This window comes from Seriola dumerili, unplaced genomic scaffold (genome assembly GCF_002260705.1).
Source record: "Seriola dumerili isolate Sdu_G_001 unplaced genomic scaffold, Sdu_1.0 BDQW01000068.1, whole genome shotgun sequence".
Taxonomy (NCBI): Eukaryota; Metazoa; Chordata; class Actinopteri; order Carangiformes; family Carangidae; genus Seriola; species Seriola dumerili.
Genome location: NW_019174323.1, coordinates 13,110,296 through 13,132,695, shown reverse-complemented (window position 1 = coordinate 13,132,695; position 22,400 = coordinate 13,110,296). Strand labels below are relative to the sequence as shown.

General features: G+C 39.9%; 2 protein-coding genes across 2 annotated transcripts; one reads left to right on the top strand and one right to left on the bottom strand.

The window, feature by feature from the left end:
- Nucleotides 1-11,622: 11,622 nt before the first annotated feature.
- lyrm1 (LYR motif containing 1) lies at nucleotides 11,623-14,716 on the bottom strand. The gene is made up of 5 exons (XM_022743298.1): nucleotides 14,628-14,716; nucleotides 13,185-13,356; nucleotides 13,036-13,096; nucleotides 12,068-12,099; nucleotides 11,623-11,967 (listed from the first exon to the last, which is right to left on the bottom strand). The coding sequence occupies exons 2-5, from the start codon at nucleotides 13,341-13,343 to the stop codon at nucleotides 11,854-11,856; spliced, it is 366 nt and encodes a 121-aa protein (XP_022599019.1). The 5' UTR covers nucleotides 13,344-13,356; nucleotides 14,628-14,716; the 3' UTR covers nucleotides 11,623-11,853.
- A 408-nt stretch (nucleotides 14,717-15,124) lies between these two features.
- On the top strand, nucleotides 15,125-21,950 carry dcun1d3 (defective in cullin neddylation 1 domain containing 3). Its single transcript, XM_022743567.1, has 5 exons — nucleotides 15,125-15,490; nucleotides 16,619-16,701; nucleotides 17,355-17,405; nucleotides 17,565-18,115; nucleotides 19,919-21,950. Exons 4-5 carry the CDS (start codon nucleotides 17,676-17,678, stop codon nucleotides 20,460-20,462), a joined length of 984 nt encoding a protein of 327 aa, XP_022599288.1. The 5' UTR covers nucleotides 15,125-15,490; nucleotides 16,619-16,701; nucleotides 17,355-17,405; nucleotides 17,565-17,675; the 3' UTR covers nucleotides 20,463-21,950.
- The last annotated feature ends 450 nt before the right edge of the window (nucleotides 21,951-22,400 follow it).

The window sequence follows — 22,400 nt, the reverse complement described above, 5'->3', positions numbered from 1 at the left end:
CCGGCCAAAATGAAAGCTGGGTCAAATGCTATCAGACCACATCTCTGAATCGCAGTTGCGCTTTATTGTAGTGTCACCAGGGTTGACTCAAGTGTAACCAGGAAGGATTTATTTGAACCTACCTGATAGATTAAAATGTATAGCCGGAACAGGAAATGATGGCTATAACAGCAGTGGTGGAATTCAGCAAAAGATGAAACACCAAAGAGAAGATCTGTTTAAAAGCACAGGTAAACATTCCCAGTTCTTTTCTTTTTTTTTATTACAGATTGCCCACATTTGCCATCTGCTTCCTCGACGCCTGTTCTCTTTTTATGGGTGCTCGTTACCTTAGCCAATGGGTTAATGCTGTTTCAAGCAGACATCTCATCAAAATGCATGTGAAGCTGGGTACTGTCGCTGTAACACAGATGATGTGTTTCTGTCTGCCAGTTCTAAAAAAAAAAAAAAAAGGGCATTTCAGTTCAATTTCAGTAAAAAAAAAATAATAATCTGATGTAAAGATGTGTATAGAACAGAGGGAAAAATGAGATTTGCTATGGCTGCTACAGCTGCTTTGTATTGTTACCATGGCTCAGATATTGAAATACTACTCTCGTGTAGCAGTAGTGATTAGGCTCGCAGCTACTGAACAGGATTATTCGTCTTCTACTCCAGCTCCTGTCCATTTCTTTCCAATCAAGCTATCTAATCTTATTACTTCACTAATTAACTGCAGCCGGTGATATTTTTAGTATCTAGGTCAGCCTGGTGTCCCTGTGACCTGTGTGGACTGGCTGGATTTGCGAAGCTATACACTAACTCTGACTAATCATTTGTGACATTTTGATACAAATTAATATCTGATTTCCCTTCTGCCTGTTGCTGATTCATATATCTCATTAGTTATCAAACCAATTATCAATAATAATAAAAAAAAAGCCTATATTAAAAAAAACCCTCTGGCACACTGGAAGTGATGTGTTTGGCAGCACTGATTGACAAGTGATCTCTGGGGGGATGCTGGGAAAAAGCGCCACAGCGGCGAGCAACAAAGACGTTTCCAAAATGATGATAAAACAATGAATCAAACTTTGATTGCTGATTATTAAGGTTTTAAAGAATTTGCATGATGTATTTGTTATAAACAATCTTCTAGTTGCATTGAAACAAAGCAGTGACCTTCAGGAGGACACGTCTTTTCAGACAGCTAAGAGGCAGTCTTAAGAGTGATGTGAAGAGACAGGAAGGATCACCACTGACCTGCCCACACAGGAAAACATCCAGTCCAGAAACCTTCCTCTGAGAAATTCTACCAGTCTACTAAAGTCACAATGAAATGTACAAAGACAACTTGATCTTTTTGTCTCCGACAAACAGCAACCTCTTCGGCAATAGGCGCTCGTGTATTTGTGGCTGCTCACTCACAAAACAAGTCATGACAGGAGTTCAGTCCATCACAGGAGGTTTCATGATGTGGTCCAGGTCCACAAATTTGTTTTTGATTGCACATTTGGATTTGAAGATTGCAAAATTAGTGACAGTTTAAGATACTGTACGGTTTTACAGATGTCGTCAACCTGTTTCAAATATATTTAATGATGGACACGATTGACATACTGTTTTTATGTCTTCTCTGCTGTAAGCAAGTGATTTCCACTACCTTTTATTTTTTCCTTTGCCTTTTCATATTAACCGTAACGTATTAAATAAGGGGTCATTCACTTTTCTTTCCACGAGAGCTGAAACTCTTCTTAATGACACGTGCCTTGAATACATAGTGCTTTTTAAAACTGAATATGAATGAATCTATGTTGGGTGCTATATTCTCCTGTCTATAATAAATCTTACACTGCTCCTTTGCACTGTGTGGGAAGCCATATTTCTGTTATAGGCACTGTCAAACTCTGAAATGTTTTCACACCACAAGTTTGCCTATAATAGACACCTTACTTCATTTTTTAAACTATATGACGACAGTAATATTTTATAATGTTAAAAAAAAAACAAAAGCTATTCAAAAGAGTCAAAACTGTATTATCTTACTGTTCAGTACGTGAACCTACACAACACAACATAGCTGCAATGAAGATGAATCTGATTCTGATTTAAATGCCGAGCTGTGAATTGTTAGTCTTCCTACTCATGGTGAGTGTTTTCTCCACCACGCTCTCTTTGTCTGCGCTCTCAGCGCTGTGCAATCACACTCCAAATGAATCATCTGCCACTCTTGAGTGCATCGTTTCTGACCAGGTTACCCGCTGCACCGGCACCAGTTCTACCCCCCCCCCCTCCGACCGAACCTCATCTCCGCCACCGTCACTCTCTGAGTTTGCACCTGCTGCCTCTTTCTCTGTTTGTAATGGATTAATCCACAGGTGAAGAACAACAAATGAGACTCCCATTCCCTTCTAAAGAGACACAAAAACACAGCCATGACAGAATGAAAGGCTTCTGTATATGTAACGCCCGAAAAGACAAAGCTCACAAGAGGAAAAAAAAGCAATGAAAGTGAGTGTGCTCCTGTTTAGGAAAATAACTGTTTCCTCCACTTGGGTCCTGTTGGCTGTGTTGTTGATGGGGCAATATTTTTACATTACTCTACCCATCCACCCAACCCTCTTAAATCTTCTGATCACTCTGATTCTATGAAGAAACGCTAATGTGACAGGTGATTTACCAACAGCTATTTGGATACTATATAAAATTAGAAGAGCATGTCATTGCCTCGTCCCTCGTAACAAGGTGTATGTAAAGGATGTGCAGAACATCACACTTTGAGACCTGTGATTATTAATTTTCACTTCCAGATGCTCCCTGACACCTTGGAGGAGGAAGCATGGCTAGTTAGGAAGAACAACAGTACTGAGCATGGCTGACATTAATTTAGTGTGAGAGTGCATGAAGGAACGCATGTAGGCACAGATCTGTGTGTTCATGCAGCTGTTTTTACGCCTGACTGTGTACCAGCCTTGTGCCTGTCGTTTCCCATCCTGGTCGCAGAACATATCGGACCGATCCCGATGGACCGAGCCTGGACTCTTTATTCTTCGAGAGGAGATTCCAGCTCTGGTTACCACACTGACCATACGACACTGGTCACCTGAAACCCAGCACCTACAGCCACCTACAACCAGTCGGCTTCATTTGTCACTTTCACCGCATTCACGGTAAAGACTACTACATATATGTCCTCTGTCTGAAGGTACAGTATGAAGCGCAGTTTGCCTTCCTCAATTACACGATGACTTATCAATACGGGCTTATCAATAACTGCTGCAAACAGCTGATGTTCATTATTTCATAGAATCAGAATTAGAATAGAATGAACATAGCACAACATGTGACATTCGGAAATCAAAATGCTCATCAAACGTGTGTAATCACGCAGCCTATCGCACGGCATGAAGCAATTCCCACCCACAGTTTCTTTTCCATCAACTACAATGGGGGAGGTTGTGTTTCCTGTAATGGCTGCCAGTGGTCACGGTTTCTTTGCATCCCTGCAGCTTGCTTCTCTGGCTGGTTACACTTTTTCCATTTTTGCCTGATGAGGCTGGTGCTGGCTGGGCCTTTCAGTGAAGCCGTCTCCTCACTTTCACTGCGCAGTGCTGAGGCACTCTGGCTCTCTGCCCTGCCAGCCTCCTCCTCCTCCTCCTCCTCCTCCTCCTCCTCCTCCTGCTGCCTTGCTTTGTTTCTGACTGCACAACGCTGCCCCAACTCCCCCACCACCACCCCCGAGGAGCCACAACACCGCTCCATCCAGCGAAGATGTAAACTAAGCTAGCACAACAACAACACACCCTCCTCCATTATTCATCTGCCCCCTTTAATGAGTTTTCCATCCACCTTCATGCATCTACCACAATTAAAACAAACAATTATTGTGTTTGATCACTTAAATTTGCTGCGTACAAATGCATCTATCCTGCATTAACTTTCTCCCCTGTGTTTCAGATAGCTAGAATGAGTGGGGAAGGAGTAAATAATGGACCAGAAAATGCTAAATGAAGGTGCATTTCTCAGCAGATACGGTGCCATAAAATCAACAGCAGCAACACACAGAAGACAAGGTGCGGCATTGAAATAGATTTTGCTTTCATGTTCTCATTTATCTCTCAAAACTAATTTGATGTAGTTACTAGTCTATTTGCTCTACAGAAGCTCCAAGCTGTGTTCTTCAGAATGACCCTGAAGAAGTAGCAGTAACATTCCTGCTATTCTGATCAAATCTTGCGGAAATTAATTTGATAATTAATCCTCCTCTGTGACCCTCTTCCTTTTACACTAAAGAACTGTCTAAGCTTTCACTGTCGTGCCAGGCCAAAAGATCGCATGTCAATCACACAGATAATATGTTTGTTTACATACCATGATCATGAAAAGGAGGCCAGCTAAATATTTGATGGCTTCTTCGAGTTACCCAGGAACAGTCACCCTGTGACCCAACACTAGAGTTGGACCTCAGCACATCCAGTCATTGTTAAACACCTCTACAGAGCACTGGCTCACATTTGTGGGCACATGACTCTGGTTGGCAAATAATATAAAGCACTCTCAGGCTTTGTGCTCTCTCTACTCTCTACACCGGCCACAATTATGACTCTCAGCAACTAGTGGTCCTCAGCGCACCAAGTATAAACTCATTCTGCTGCTGTGTGTGAGGTGTTTATTAAAAGAAAGATAAGAACCCAGAGGACAAACGTGTAACAGCTTTTCATTAAATCCTCTTTAAAAATTTAAAATGTGGTTTATATCTTAGGTGCTCAGTCTTGTTCATCATCAGCTAATCGACATCCCATCGCTCCTGACCTCACCTTGACTCCCTGACACACTTGCATACACTTCACACACTTTCCGTGTAGCATCCCAATGGACAGAGCTTAGCCAAGCATGCATCAGCACTTGTCTGCGCTCTCCATGCTGCAGGCACTCAGCAATAGTCGCTCCACTACTCGAGGCAACTCCAACACACCTCAGTCCTCCTCTAATCTCAGAGCAGCTACGCTGTGAGCCGGGACAATGTGAAACGTATAGTCCAAAAGAAGCCGAGAGAAAGACAAAGAGCGAGTGGGACGGGAGCTTGAAAATGAGAGAAAATGTCTGAGGCAACACAAAAGGGCAATTAAACGCTTAGTCATGAAAGAACATCTCATCCTGTTATTGCCTTTATTGTATCAGTCTAAATATACCACTTTAAATGAACATGTCAAATCTTTGTCTGATCTGTTTTGTTGTCACTTCTCATTGATCTCAGTCATTGCCCTTTATAATCACTGTTTCCTCAAGATGAGCCATGGAAAAAGTTACTGCTTACTTCAAAGATTGATCATTGTAATATGCTCTAATGAACCGCAGGTGTTGCCTAATTTACAAAAGATGGAAAAACTATGGCAAGTATGTGCTGAGTTGTTTTCATTGGTTGTGTTTTGAATGGAGGCTACTGGAGATTGCACGCAAAAGAAGCCATAACGTGTTGTGGAGTGGAATTAGCACTGTCAGCACCATATAAATATGATGTATTTAGGATGAGTGTTTCATCTGTGCAGAGTTTAGATACAAAAAGATATAACAGAAATCATTCAATCATGGAAAAATCCCACAAACCCGCTGAGATATATTCAAATCCTAGAGGCTTCAGAAAATACTTGATTGCCTTTTTAAATTAATATATACCATGATTCTGATGAGAATGATTGCTCATAATTGAATCACTGGAGCACCAGTCTAATCAGGAACTGACAATTATTTAAATCAAATGTGCAACAAAGAGTTACAATTGTGCTTTTCACATCAGAAAGCATGAAAGGCCATTCAGGTCATAGCTGCAGAACAGCAGGAAGTGCTGCAATGTTGAAAGTAACTTTCTATACTAAGCTAGAATGGAATAGAAAAGAATTTAATTCATTAGCTTCCAGTAAGTTTATTGTACTATAGCACTATTATTTGCCTTATCTTGCGTGTTTTGACCGCATTGTAAAGTGAAAACAAGCTTGATATTTATTTAATGATGGTTCAAGCGTTGTCAGGACAGCCGATAATGTGATCTGCATCAAAGCATTAAGGCAAGTTGACCAGGTAAGACGAGGAGATGGATTTCCCCATTTACAAGCATCTAATTACCTTATCGTAGCTTCTTAAGTACAACATTAGATGTCTAGCTCCTGCAGTATTCTTTACCCTATCCTTTTCCCTTTTTTTTCCTACTTCCACTGTTTCTTCCACCATATTTCCCACAGGGTCTCTCCGAAACCCCTAAATAATGCACATGGAGTGAAGGGCTTAAAGGGGCTGTATGATGGATCACTCTCCTCTTTCTGGAGCTGTTGTATTCTTCCTGCACTGAAGCTTATTTATCATTTCCATAATGACACTGCTCTCAGGTGAATCTCTAAATATATATATTTACACCAGACAGCCTTTAAAAAGAACCATTTTTTTTCCATGATCCAGTTTATAGGATGTGACATCACGGCAAAAATGGGTCACATGCCTACTTTGAGACTTTTTTTTTTAAAGCTTATTTACAGAGTGAAATCAGTAAACTGCCGGCTCTCCAGAGCTGTACAAGTCGTATTGTTGAACTGACGTTTTTACAGAAATTCAGTTTGTATTGGGTTGCAATGCAAATAAGAGACTATTTTAAATCATAAAGGGAAAACATATTTAAAGGAAGTAAGTATAGAAAATATTGCGATTCCATCTGAATTCAAATCTTTGTATTTTTTCAAAAACAACATAAGTGTCTTAAAACTGCATTAAAGCTCCTGTTTGGTTATTATATGATTTCGGGAGAGTAAATATGGCAGCCATTTCATTCACTCATTCATTTTATTTCATTGCTTTATGGTTGGACTATTGTTATAGGTTTAAAGTGCAAATCTTCCTACAAATAGACATGTTACTTGAGTATAATCAATGATAAAGATATAAATGTAAAGAGTTAAAATCCAACGATTTTCAACAAACTCTGAACATGCGCTTCATGAGAATGTTTATCAATTATTTTGAATAAGGTTTTGGCCTGGGAGAGGAGAGAACATGCTGGAACCAAACTGAATGTCAACATAAAGTACTTGAAAGACAAATAACGCTTTAATGATCCCTGTGGGGAAATTGGCTCATTGCAGCGGTATGGAGCAAAATATATAAGAACACAACCAGTAATTACATTGAATATAGAGTTTGGGAGAAATGACTGAAATAAATAACCCACCTGACAGCAAATTTAATCTGAAAGTAGGCTGTTTGACCTTTTCGCAAATATTTTATGAACTAAAACTTTACAAAAGTACAGAAGAAGCTACAAAGACATTATGGCAGTTACCATACCCAGAGCCAGAGATAAAAATGGACAATAAGAGCAGATCTGTTGGAGGTCGGCTAGAGAGAGTGTTGCATCTTCTGTGCCACGTGTGTATTTTTACACATAGGATATTTGCCTAATGCAGCTTTAAAGTTGCTTCATTAACACTTGTGTCTGCAAATTTTTCATATGCTGCCAATTCGGTCTGCTCAAAACAGAGTCAGTGCACCAGTAGTGAAATATATCACACCATGTTTTGTGTTTTTCATGTGTCATAATCAGTAGCCTAAGTAGCATGAGGTTCACAGTTCACAAGCTGTAACACTTCACATTCAGATAAATCAGCAGGCTTCCACACAATGTGTAACAACCTCTCCACCAATCTGTGCTGCAGTTCAAACATCCTTTCACATCTTTCCACAGAAGTAGGTGATAGTGTGTGGAAAGTAACAGATTTCTGCTCATGGCTGCCACTGCAACACGACCTTTGTTTTATATACAGTAAGACAACGTGAAATAAGGGGCTATAAAGAGTCTTTGAGAAAATGTATTATATACACACTATATTATCCAGGCTAAGTGTATGAAGCCACACTGGCAGCTCTGTGAGGCTGTACTTAGGCACAGTGGTGCTTCTAGGTAAACGCTAACATCAACATGCTCATGCTCACAATAACAATGTTAACAGGCTGATGTTTAGCAGGTATAATGTTCCCTTTGTTCACCACCTACGTTTAGCATCTTAGCATGCTAACATTTAGCCAAGTAGAACTATAATAATAATACTAATAATGATATTAATACAATTTATTTATAGAGCATTTTTCTATTGCTTTACAACAAAAAAATCAAATAGTATAATAAACTGAGGGCGGATTGAAGGACAATGAAAATAGATAATAGAAAGACAGAAGATGATAAAATATGTAAATGAAAATAAAAACAGAAACCAGTAAGAATAGTAAAACATGAGAGAATTAATTAAAAGGCAAGTTAGATAAATAGGTTTTCAGCTGTTGTTTAAAAATGTTCACTGAGCCCGCATCTCTCATAGCTCTTGGCAGGCTATTCCAAAGTTTTGGAGCACAGTTAAAAAAAAGCTGCAGACTATTTTCTTGTATGTAAAATTGTGTGTATTTAAAAGCCTGGCAGTGGAAGATCTGAGAGCTCGTGAAGGATTATAAAACGACAGAGAATCTGCAAATATACATATTGTAAATATATTACAGATGGAAAATTTACAGTCTACTGTAAGAGTGTTTATAAAGTGTGCTCAAATGTGTTTTTTCTTCATCTAAATAAGTGCAAGTGAACAACTGTCCCTTGCTCATATTATTTAGTTTTCTGAGAGACGTGACATATGTACTGTAATCTGTTCAGACATGCTGTTTGTACCAACCCAGCAATGAGTTAAAATGAATGAAATATCATCCCAGCAAGAAATTAGTGCATAACAGAGGAGTCATTGTTAAACATTAATGTTATATATGAATGTATAGAGTGAGTCAGTACTCAGCATTAATGTTAAGACAGTCTGCTGCTGCTGCTGCTGATGCTGCTGCTGCTGCTGCTCTCCCATCAGCGGTCAATTATATTGAGGACAGTCATTTATCACTGAGGTAATATAGTCTCCAGAGAGGAGAGAGAGAGCAGCAACAACCCCACACTTTAACTGAGTGTTTACTGTGCGTCAGACAATTATTTAAGTCTGAAGCGGTAATGAATGTGACACAGTCCACAACCAAACAGAGCACTCAAATGAGTTTTTGAAGGGAGGTGGAATTAAATCATCATCATAGCTCAGTTTGGGATAAAGTTGCAGTTTTAGTGGTTCACTGCTGATTGCTTTTTGCTCCTTATCATAAGGCATCTCTTTTTTTTAATACAGTGCACCAAGTTTGTGTATATATTTAATGTCACCTGATTTTATCACAAGATACCTCAGATGCAGAGCAAAGCCTGTGGTCCACTGACAGTGGTAAAGTCCAGTCATCTTTCAGTGGAGTGAACTCACTGAACTACTTCATAAGGCCTCAGTAAGTATGGTGTGACCCCTGGTGGATAAAGGGATTGTTTGCAACATCTACGCTGTGTGAAAAACCTTTGTTTTTCTCACTCTCACTGTTGTACACTTGACTGTTGAGAGGAGCTTCCTCTCGGTGCAGCCTTCTCCAAGTTTTAAAACTATGTGAGGCAATAATACATTGCTGTATTTGATGTGTTTACCTAGTCGGTCATGTGATCACCCAGTCAGTCCATCATTTAGTCAGACAGTCTGACAGTTTGTCCGGCAGAAACCAGAGTTGATGACCAGAATTAATCTTAGTGGTTTGTAGGTCCACTATTTGCAGACAACCTAGTTTAGTTTAGCTGGACCTGATGTTGTTGCAGGTTCGTCTTCCTACTTTGTCTCCTCGTCTGACCCCTTGTCATTCAAGAGATTATTTTACAGACAGTCTCCCTTGAGGATTCCTTTACAAACCTTATTTTCTGTGTGCGTCACTTATTAGGTCCTGTAGCACTGTGCGGGATCTGTGACGGCATGACTGAAACAGGAGCCATTGTAGAGTTGAAAACATCTATCAGTACTTTCTGATTTTATGTTCACATATTGGAGCTAGAGGCGACAGACGCCCTTTCCTCTTTAACACACACATGCACACACACAATATTTTCCCTCTCCATGATATTTCTTGTATCCACCCTTTTCTCTGTCCCCTGTGAGAGGACAAAATACAATTTATATAGGACATGTTAGTTCCATGTTTAAACCAGGACTGTTCACTTGTGAAGACACCATAGCTCAGACGCCTGAGGCTGGGGTCTGGCTCGTCAGCCCCTGCACTGACGTCACCCAGGAAAACATACACCCTTCTGTGTTCATCTGGCTCCATCATGTGGCTGAATGCAGGTCAATGTGACGCTAAAGGACAAAGAGAATGCCCTCAAAAAGTCCTAGAAGAGAGGAGACTGTGCTTGTGAAGTTGACTCAGTCCAGGGTGTGAAATTAAAAAGATCTGATAAAGTCCACATACAGCATTGTATCACCAGAGAACAATAAAGAACTGTACATGTGTGCCCTGCTGAGATTATCAAGAGTCATGTTTGCTGATCCACATTTTTGATTTTCCACTCAGTGCTGGAAAGTGGAGCAAACATAAGATATACTGTAGTCCCCACAGAATACAGCAGCTACAGAGGGCTTTTCAAGTACATTTGGGAGGTAGCCAACTCACTGAAATGTGCCACTTTATTTAAATAGGAGCCTATGCATCATTGTAGCTGGTCTGATCCAAAAATCACATTATCTGGCTGCTTCTGACACCTAACTTTTAATCACTGCTTTTTACTGTTTCAAATTACTAGTTTAGGGAACAAATTAAATATAGGTATATATGATTTAGCTCGCTCTTGTCAATGAAATATACTTTTTCATTTTTACTGCCTTTGCAGCAAAATTAATTGGGTATTTTTGATAATAATTTAAATCAACATCTTACAGGAGGGAACATTTTCACACCAACTTATACTGTACATTCAATCCTCATACTGTTCGCACACTTGTACAAGCAAAATGCACCAATGTTATATAATGTAATGCTGGAAATGAGATGAGACAGTGGCCTGTTTTCAAAACAACATTTTCTACTGTATACTTCTATGTGTAATTGGTCAGTAGTCCGTTCTTGCAAATACTGAGCTTAGTGTTCAGCAAGTTTTAACATGAGTCAGACTGAACAAAGTTTTTCTCCCTTACTGGGCTGCACTTTAAAGTCTGATCCATGTTGCTGATATTGCACGTGCTTGGATATTTGTTACAACAAAAATGTACTGTACAGTCAAAGGTCCTCATACTGTTTGTCCCTGAAGTCTACGTCGCCCAGCCCTTCCTCTACAACTTTTCAGAACCACCATCTGCATCTGCTCCAGTGATTGTGAATTTTATATAACAAATTAATTGTTTCCCCGTGCGATTGCCAACACCTCTGGCGTTTATTTCATATTTTCTACATGATTTAACAGGCTATCTGCATGGAAAAGCTGAGGAATGGGGGTGGTTCCTAAAAAGGATACATGCTGGGGTAGAGTTATGTGTCCCAGAGATCTTACATAGATATTATGTGAATTCTTCATATCAATTCACAAATTTATTCTTAGTGTATACTGTAAGACTTAGCTTTAAGACAACGTTGTTTCCTAGCAGTTTAATTACAATGAATGTTTGTATTTTGACACAATTTAAACATGACAGGTCGATATGATTCCATTTGATATGGAAAGAATGTGAGGAACAATATTTTTTTTTTTTACACAGAAAAATAAATAAAATACACAAGTTGATCTTATATTACAGAACCGACACTCCTCAGCTGCAATAAGAATTTATATTTATATAGTTCACAGTAAAAAATGACATGACAGCGAAAAGCGGCTTTTTCCTGAATGACAGATGTTCTTGATGATAGAGTGCTTGCAACAACTCAACCCGTGAGATCAGCTTGTGACTGCACTCTAGTTTCCTGTCCTTGGTAACTTGAACTCTCGGCGAGGATCGGCAAAATCGAGCATCATGTCTCGTCATGTGACTGTAAGTAAATTGGCTTGGCCTGCTTCCTCAGGCGCTGCTGCGTTCGTAGCTTCCTGCCCTTCTGAGTTGCAAGTCCCAGTGGTGGTAAGTAGGACTAAAGGAACATTCAGAGAACAAAATAACTGAATAAAATGTATCAACAACACAATAACTACACAAAAAGAATTAAGGAGGCTTGATAAACGGTAACTTACAGCCCTTGGATATGGGTTCCTGTAATGTAGACCTGTGAAGAAAATAATAATGTTGAAGGGGCTTCTCAACATCATATGAAACCTTGAAAACATTATTCTTTCAGAGCAAATCCTACAGTCCTGCATGGCCCTACCCAAAGTGTCTGATTCCCTTGGTATATGGATGATTTCTGAGGTGTTCATTTAATCTGTATTGTCTTATTACTTATTTATTGTTTTATAATGTCTTATCTATTCCTTTCAAAGACAGATTATAAACTTTTGTTGATGTATTCATGTGGTCCAATTATAGCACACATTAGATAAAAGGTTGAGCAGTTGTATAAACAGTTTAAGTCTACAAATGAACTAATCTCTTATAATCTGACCAAAATGAAATGAAATAAAATAATAAATGAGCATGCAATAGGCAAAACATATCATATGTTATTTACACAAGTGATTACAGCAGGCTTATATTTCAGTTAACTGTTGACAAAATAAACCCTGAACATGCTGATGGTTTTGCTTTGTCTGGCTTTTCTTTTGTCAGCAACATTCAGATCATCAGGTCAGTGTTTATTCCTCTGCTTACTCAAGACTTTCAGATGAACTTGCACAACCACTCAGTGACAAATACTTCTATCACACTGTATCACATATTACAACTGACCAAAGACATCACTGAGTTACACCCTCAGATTGAGATGTAGAGAGCAGTATCATTCACCTAATGAAAACGTTACAGCAACTGTGTCATATGGTTCATCATTTCTGCACCTGGCGGATGTTTCACTGAATTTAGGCCACAATACAACTTGAGATTCTTATCAAAAGTTTCAGGCTAAACAAAACAGAAATCATAAAAACAACCTGAATTCTCATTTGATAAACAGAAAACAAATGAAAGCACCACTTTAAATAACGGCCTCTTGTCTGAGCAGGATAAAGGTTAGTCCAGAGTTTTCTAAGGAAAACTTGTGTCTTACCTATTTCTATCCTTGCTTCACATTCTTCTACACACTTCTTTATTGACTCTTGATCTGTGAGCTGAAACAAGTAACAAGGGATTAGTAATGCACACTCCTATAAAACAACTGTACATTCATTTCCATGAGCAGAATATTGTTGTTCACACCTGCTGGTTTTGCCTGAATAGAGTGCGGGCCTCCTGAAGTATGTACTTTCTCTCAGTCTCTGTGTCACCTGTAACCCCACTCTGTGCCTGCCAGGTTCGGGCGATGCGAAACACCCGCATGTACAGTGACAGCACTGTCCTGCGAGTGGAAGCCGTCATCTGGGATCAAAATCTGAGAAAACAGCAGGTGCAAGCATGATAAAGGAAATTAAGCTTGATGACATTACAAACCCTTCTAATACTATCGTATCATCTGTTTCTTATGCGCTACTCCTGCTAAAAGATACCCTGTTTTGTTGACAACTTTGATGCATTGTCATGAAGATTACACACAAAATCAATCATGTTTCCAACAGCCTGCCCCTAGTTGAATTTACTCAGTCTCTTTGTCAATTTATATACCTCTACAGACACTACATCATGCAAAAGGCTGCAAGTTTGGTAACAGTTTGCTGGACATCATATTACTTATGAGTGGTGACGAGAGAACATAGTGCTAGGCTGTCACACATCTATAATCCAGGTGTATGTATCTTTTGAGGACAGGAAGTTAGGTACATTATGTTATCTAAAAGATTTTTTTATTAAGATAAGAGAATTCTTCAAAAAGTCTTCCCAATATGTTTGCTTCACACACACACACACTAAACATGGTGGTGTCATTATTTGTGCCACAAACCATAAAAACCAACCATTACTATGCTGGAATAATACCAGAAGTTTTCAGTGTCTTTGTGAGTTTGTAGTGATTTAATTAAACAGAGCATTAACAAACATGCACCAAAAACAAGACAATCAAAAACAAAATAATAAAGATCTTGAATCTGCCCCTCTGCAAGAGACCAGCAAGATTTGTTAATAACAGATGATGTGCCTTTGTTGAAGATGTGCTTTAGAGGTACAGATTCCCCACTACATCTGCAAATAATCAAATTACCAAATCCACTTGACATGCAGGGAACCAAGGACATTTTGGGCCCCTTGAAGTCTGGGGCCCAGGGTTAAATCATGCTTTCTTTTCAGGAGAGTCCCCATCACTCAACAGTAGATGTCACTAAAACCTACACGGGGCTGTTTTCCAAACATTGCCTTTTAACAGTTACATGACTGACTGTAAGGTATCAATTGTATATTCTAATATGTATGTGTGTGTGTGTGTGTGTGTGTGTATGTGTGTGAGAGAGAGATTAAAGGAAGTCTTAAGAATAATATAATTCTATTTGTATTAGCTCTTGTTTTCTCATACTTCGGCATCAGATGTTAGCATAAAGCTAGCTCTCCTTGAGCCCTCTCACATTGACAGCCCAAGATGAGCATCTGTTGTTTCAGAGAACTTGGTTAAATTAGTCGTGGGGCGAGAGCCACATTCACACTAACGACTTGCATTAGCGTTATCGTTCATCACGTTTTCCAAATTATCTGACAGCAAAAACTTTGACCTACCGACTGTGTCTGAAGAAGAGGCTAATTCGCAAGCAGCTTGCTAGGGCAGCAGAAAAACACTTGTCCACTGATGATGACGTTTTCAAAGGTTGCAAGAAGGAAACGTAAAATAAACCCATAATAATAATAACATAAATGACTGACTGTAATTTTTTTTTTTACCGTAAACAAAGTTGGAGATGACTTAGCTGTTTAAATTATAATATACATTTATATAGTTCAATATTTATAGACCCAGTTTAAGTAATTTCAGGTGAGTTAGAGAGGTGTTTTCACATATTTTCCAGTGTTCCGTATTATTCTCTAAAAGCTCAGTAAAATGTCATCGTCAAAACCAGCGCTTCAATAATTAATTCTGAAATAAGTCGTCCATCTGGATGTAATGTAGTATTTACAATAACATGACTTTGTTAAAACGAACAGATTTAGTTTTATCGCTGCCACCGCGCAGATGAAGATCAGCTGTTGGAGGAAGTGATGCAGGAAAATGCCCATAATGTAGCTACACTCAATGACTAAAAGGGGGAAGCACAAAGAAACTGGCTGGTGTAGTCCGAGGTGGTCTTTTAACTGTCTTCAAAGAACGAACACAATTCAAGATGGATTCAAAAGCACACTCTGGTTTGCTAGCTTTTTGCTAGTTGATTTTATTCTAAAAGCGACGGAGAATGCGATATTGATGTGGAAGTTTTTTTTGTCAGCTGCCAGCTAGTTAGCTAGCTATCTGAGTTAACGCGACGAGTTTGCCTCAGTTCGCTTCTGCTCGTAAACGCTACCTTGGTCAACTTACGAACAACTTAATTTGTACTGGCATTCCTGGAGCGATGTACATCCAGTTCAACACAGTAGAATTTTCCAAAAAGGTAAGTTTATTGACGAGGATAGTTGTGGTATTTCTCGGTGTCTTAAGCGAAAGACCTAGCTTAGCCGATAGCTAACTTTTAGTTAACCGAGTTGATGCTAGCTAGCTATGGCGACGTCGCCAGGGCCAGGCAGTTTAGATGTAAATGGCCCGGCGGCGATGATGTGTTGGTAATCGATAACAGCTTCACAACAAGTACCATCTGAGTGAGTGAATGGTCAAATTGCCAGGTGTAAGTGATTATCAAAACACTGTATACAAGACATTTTTAGTGTTGTGAATGTGCTGTTGAGCTCACTTGATCCTGTTTCTGCTCGTCAATTCCCAAAGAACATAAGTTGGCAAAATAACGTTAATGCTAGCTAACGTTAGTTGTTGTCAGATATCTCACTTAACTGAGGCTGTGCACTTACATCAATGGTACAAATATCACACATTTGTATTCTAGCTAAACTTATCTCTGACCGCTTTCGGACTAACAATCTAAACTAATGAACACCCAAGTGTTTGCTAACCTAGCATGCTAGCTTGTTGAGGATGATAATTAAGAAATTGTAATTAATAAGCAGGCCTTCACACGTCCATCAATTGTTAGTTATGGGAGTTAGCCGAACGGACCTGTGAGAGATTTGCCTGTACATGCCCAGTGCAATGATCAGTCACACAGTCGATTTGCTCTGATGATGAACATAGATTTTCTTCGTTGATGGCCTGACATGATCAAAGAAAACCACACAAAGTAAAAGTTGGTTTCAGAAGAAGAATTTACAAGTAGCTCGAAGTGTGGGATTTTACAACATAGTTTCTGGGCTGTAATTCAGGACAAAGCTACCCTGTGCCCTGTGTGAGGTTCCTAACTGGAATCCCAGTGTTAGATTTTTAACCCCAGAACCAGAGATTTATAAGCCCTGCTTAAGTCCACAGTGCACAGTATGTTTTCAGTTCAAATGCTATTGACCATCCTCATTGTAGTTACAAATGAGTAAGGGAATAATTGTACAATAAGACAAACTATTGTCTTGTGATCAAATTACACATTCATAGCATGTTGACTGAAAAAGTTCTGCAGGTTGGAGAATGATGAGCTATCACTTTCTGCTTATGATGACAAGATGATATGTCTTTTCAGCATTGTGGATGTCAAGGTCACAATGATGGAGCCGAATAGAAAGACACTTTGATCTGTGGCCAGTGCCATCTGAGGGACTGTCTGTAAGTAATCTGACCAGTTACTTCATTCGTTATCAAACACCTGATCAACTTGTACATTTTATGGGTGTAGATGTGACAGCAGAATGATTAATTGCATTAATAGGTACACATGAAACCAGCTTATGTTGAGCAACTGAGGAGGCTGAAGAGAAATCATGTTGCATCAATTTTATTACTGTAAAACCTTAGTTTGGCCAGTGATCAGTTTTTTTTATCCTCCCCTCCATAAAAAGTAAATAATTTCATTACCTGCCTATTGCGTACTTTGCACATTAAGTTAACATTCCCTTTTATTATTGTATGTGCCAATTGCAACCTCATTTACCACTTTGGTGTTGATTTTTGGGAGGATTAGGAGAAGATGTGAGTTTCTACAGTGATGTTACCGCTCCCTACATCTTTTTCCAAGAATGCAAGAAAGGAGCTCACATGCTCAGAACATTTGGTGACAACAAGGAAAACATAACAAAGTTCATATTAAAGTTATGTAGTTCTTCTGTGTAAACCCAAAATCAATTCTGCCTCAGTTGGTTTCTGTGGTTACCAGTCATATTTTTCTTTTATTTCTTTTGTAGACATTTCTATCGTAATCTGCAATGGTAATCAATGTATTTATACATATAGAATGTTTTTCTCTGGTCTTCTCTTTTTAGGGTTTTTAAGTCTAGCAGTGCAAGACCTGGATTGTAGCAGATTTGGCACAGGTAGCTTAATTTCACTTCAGAAATTCCTGTCGTTTCATTTCTTGATAATAAGAGCCGCAGAAATGTGGATCTTAACTTTTTTGATTGTGAGCAAGATTGACTTCAGTTTAGAGCTACACTCTATGATAATGAACATTGTTAAATTGTTCTTCACCTCAGGCCTGAGGGTATGTTGAGGTGTCTTGCCAGGCCAGAGCAGAGGTGTGTAGGTGGTTCGGACGGGGACTGAAGGCGAGGAGGAAAGACAGACGAGGGACCGCGGAGGAAGACATGGGCCAGTGTGTCACCAAGTGTAAGAATCCGACGTCCTCACTCGGCAGTAAGAGTGGAGATAAGGAGAGCAGCTCCAAGTCCCACCATAAGAAAGGTGGCAGTGGTGGTGGGAGCCACAAAGAAGAGCCCAGTGCCCCATGTAGCAAAGCCACCAGCGAGCTGTCGAATGGCACCAAGGCCTTGGAAGTTACAGTGGAGACGCCTGTCATACCCGCAGTGATGGGGGAACCACGCAAGGATGAGTTTCTGGATGGAGACGGGCTGTCAATGCTGCGCATCGAGGAGTTGTTCTGCTGCTACAAGGATGAACAGGAAGATGCCATCCTGGAGGAAGGCATGGAGAGGTTTTGCAATGACCTGTGCGTGGACCCAGCAGAGTTTCGTGTGCTTGTTCTTGCCTGGAAGTTTCAAGCAGCCACCATGTGCAAGTTTACAAGGTAAAGTGGAGTTTTGATGAATGGGTTTTCACTTTTATTTGTTCAAGATAAAATAGCATAACCATAGAATAGTAATCGGCTGTAGGTGAAAACGGAACATTTTGATACAGATGTTTCCTTGTCCCAGATGACTGAAAAACATAGGGTCTGATTTAATTACCCAGCTGGGTGCTGTTATCATGTAGCACAGACTATTTTAATTCAAATGTGTAAAACATGCCACATTTATTTTGGTATTAAATTTGCCATTTCTCAGTGTGTCCTGTTCCTGGCTTGATTACCTTTTTGCATCTCGTGCAGTCTCTCTCCCATGTGTCCTGTCGTTATCTTCACTAGCACGCCAGCCAATAAAGGTGATAATTAAAAAATTAAATAAAATTGCTGTTTCCCCCCTCAAATCCCACAAGTGGAAGGGATTAACCTTTTCCTAAGGCACAGCTTTGCAGCTGCCATTTGTGGTTAAAAAAGTTACTGTGTCTTTCTCCAGTGGAATTTTTCAGGTTCAGCACACCTCTAAAGTGTAAGCTGAGAACTGTGATTGAACTTACGAGAGAGAAAATTTCCTGACATCAAGTTCCACACTGGCACTATGTAACACTATCTACTAATGTAAAGCTGTTAGCGCTGAAACGTATCTCTTCTAAAATAAATTGGCTTTACTGTTTTTCACTCATATCAGGGAAACCCTGGACATCTTATAAAGTCAGATTGTTGCTACATCTCCACATGACCAGCACTGTGTACAAAGATCCCTGTCTATTTGTAAATCAATGAGAATATCACCCTTTTAAAATTGGACAGAAATGATCACATTTAGAAGAGAGCGTATTACAGCTATAACAGTGGCACACATTTAGGCTTTCAAGAACCTTCAATCCCACAAGTTGGTTTATTAATTAAAAGTGCCTATCTGTCATAACTTTAAAATGGTCCCTGATATCTGTAATTTGTTTTTAAGCAATTATTATCTAATTCTGCTAACACAATATCATGCACCCTTAAGAAATGCACCCTTACTCTTCTGGCCACTGTATAAAACAGCAGCAATTTCTCCTCCCTGATCTGTTTAACCTTCAAGTCTGTGCAGTGGTTCATCCATCCCACCTCCTCGCTCACTTTAGCTTTTCATGTTAACATACACACACACACACACACACACACACACACACACACACACAGTGTCCCACTGTCAGGTAGGGGGAACAGAGGAAATGGATCCTGCTCTGCGCTTCCACTCGGCAGTTAGTGTCACAGATGAATAGGGCTAGCTGCTGGCTGGGTCACTTGTCACTGCTCCCCCTCTCTGATTTTTAACTCAGCACTTTTCTATCCAGAGGCTTTGGACAATACCACACTCTGGTTACCAACATGTTTCATTGTCAACCGATGCTTACTGAAGCTCTTTATATTACATTTGACTTTGAAAGCCTATATTGTTGTAGGGCTCAAATAACAAAGTATATTTGCATGGGTTGAGGCCCACAACACTGAAGCGAAAATAATGTTTGTCAAAGTTGCATTGAAAGCATGAACAGTTTTCACTACAGTGTTCCTTAAACTGCAAGGGACCTTCTCTGCCTTCTTTGTCAGTGATGTTTGTAGTGCTGCTCTAGACAGACATCCTGTTGTTTTCATTAAAATGACTTCACAATGCTTTATTGTTGCTTGTGGCAAATTTAACTGTTACTTAGCTCTGGTGCTGCTCCTATAGCTCTGTTGAACAGTACGCTCTTGGCCACATTATCTTGAGTGAACTGGTCTAATATAATTTTGATGTTCGGTTCTGTTTCTTTGTGTCATCAGGAAGGAGTTTGTTGAAGGTTGCAAGGCCATCCAGGCAGACAGCCTCAAAGGCATCTGCTCACGCTTCCCATGCATGCTGCTGGATGCCCAGGGCGAGGAGAACTTCAAGGACCTGTATCGCTTCACCTTCCAATTTGGCCTGGACGCTGAGGAGGGCCAACGCTCTCTGCAGCGCGATATAGCCATTGCCCTGTGGCGCCTGGTTTTCACACAGGACACACCTGCAATCTTGGAGCACTGGCTGGACTTCCTAGCGGAGAACCCCTCAGGTATTCGGGGCATCTCAAGGGACACGTGGAACATGTTCCTCAACTTCACCCAGGCCATTGGGCCTGACCTGAGCAACTACAGTGAGGACGAGGCCTGGCCCAGCCTCTTTGACACCTTTGTGGAGTGGGAGTTGGAGCGCAGGAAAAAAGAGGAAGAACGGGCACTGATGGCAAAGGAGGAAGAGGGGAGGTGTACTGAGACAGAGTGTGCTCCTACCACAGATAGACTTGAAACAGAGGGAAGCCGGGGCTCACAGACGTGGGGGGGCCACTGACCAGGAAACAAGAAATATTTGTAAGGGAGGGAAGGATATGACCTATAAGTGAACTGTACATCTGTGAATCATTGGATGAATATTAGTATTACCAATACAGCTGTTCATTTCGCTCTCCTATTCTGTTGGGGTGGGATTCCTGCTTTGCAACTTTTTTTGGTTTTTGAAAGGGCTCTAAGAACTGTTATGTTTTAAGCACTTCTATTTAAGTTATTGTTTTACTTTTTTCTCCTCCCATGTGTGTTTTTAGTAATTGGACATGTGGTCCATTTTAACCTACACCTACCTACCATAACCCAGCACAGTAAGTAAAAGCTTGGTTTCAAAAGCAGAAAGCCATAAACCTTTCCACCAATTATCATCTAGACAGTTAATTTTGACCTGGTAACACTGCTGATATGTTTTGTACAAAGAAATAGTTAATAATAAATAAGAAGGGAAATTTGGGGCATCCTGTCTACAAATAATTTCTTACTACCAAAACATAAGGGTCGGGGTTGGTGAAATCATCTCGATTGGACTAATTTTGTTAGATTGTATGCTTTTATCTTGCAGTGCTGTGAAGATGAATTGGTTGCACTTGTATTGCCTTCACACCTGTTGGCCTGCAATTACATGGCAAACAGTAATAAATTACAATTGTGTCACAAGGGCATTTTATTTTTGAAAATAATACAAATGACATTGACATTTATATCCTTCATTCAGGAAAGTTGCAATATCCATTTCAAATTCAAGTTGAATACCATAGTAACAGACCCACCCTCTCTCCTGTGTTGAGTGTTTCTGAGTGCTACTAGTGCAGTGAGCAGCTTAGCTTGTTTAAGCAGCTGGCTGTGCTCCCTTTTGACCTCTAGCAACATTTTGATGTCCACTTATTTTTAAGAAGCAGTTAAGTGTATACACCACAATGATGCTGGCTCTTCTCAGATGCCTCGTTGATCTCATTTTAGGAAGTCTGTGACAAGTGGGCTAAAGCTAGGTCTTGGTCATTTCTGGACAGAAGATGCTCAAACCTGCGTTACATTCATGAGCATAACACTGGGCGCCACACAAAGCTTATATTGTTTACCTTCAGGAGTTTAAGAGTCTTCACAACCTTGAACTGCTATACAAAAAAAATTGTGTGCACACTTCACAAGTAATTTTGAATGCTGCTGGTGATGGATGTTAGGATTGCACAAAAACCAATGGCATACTAAGTCGCTATACTTGCAACGCTTTGCAGAAAGATCGATGTCAACCACATTATTTCCATTTTAAACCTTTTCCAAACTGTAGAGTGATCTTAAGTATAGCCTAGGGTGTTGTAGGATGAGTGAGTGAGTGTTAACTAGACATGCTGGCTAATCAAGTGTCTGTGATATGGGTCCAGTGTGGTAAGAGGCTTGCCATAACCAGATCTGTTTGGTTTACATCTACAGTGGTTTTATTTCAGACCCCCTTTGTTCTTTTTTTTTTTTTATATAAAATGTATTGATTTATAATAATAAAAACAGTGTTGAACTTTTGACTGATGACCATGAAAATGTGTGTGATTTTACTTCAAGGATCGTGCTGTGCTCTTTCTGAATAACCTAACTTGCATACCAGTGTCTTCAATGCTCCAGAAGTGTGGTTCAGCAGCACAGGGTTTTGTGCAGGCTTGTATGGATGTGGCAGCAGCAGGCTGGGGGCGTGTCTGACACTGATGCGGCTCTCTCTATTGGTGGACAGCTATCCTGGTAACCAACCAACACAACACGCTGGGCGCATGAGAAATCAGAAAAACTCCTTCATTTTAAAGCTAATGGCCAGCGACATACAATTTTGCAGGGACAGTAAGTCATTTCTTATCTTTATTAAAACCCGAGTCAAGGTTGTAAAAGAGTACGAGATCTAAAAGCCAGTGTGTCATTTCATGTTAGCTAGTTACATGCTAACTCATTAGCCTTTCAG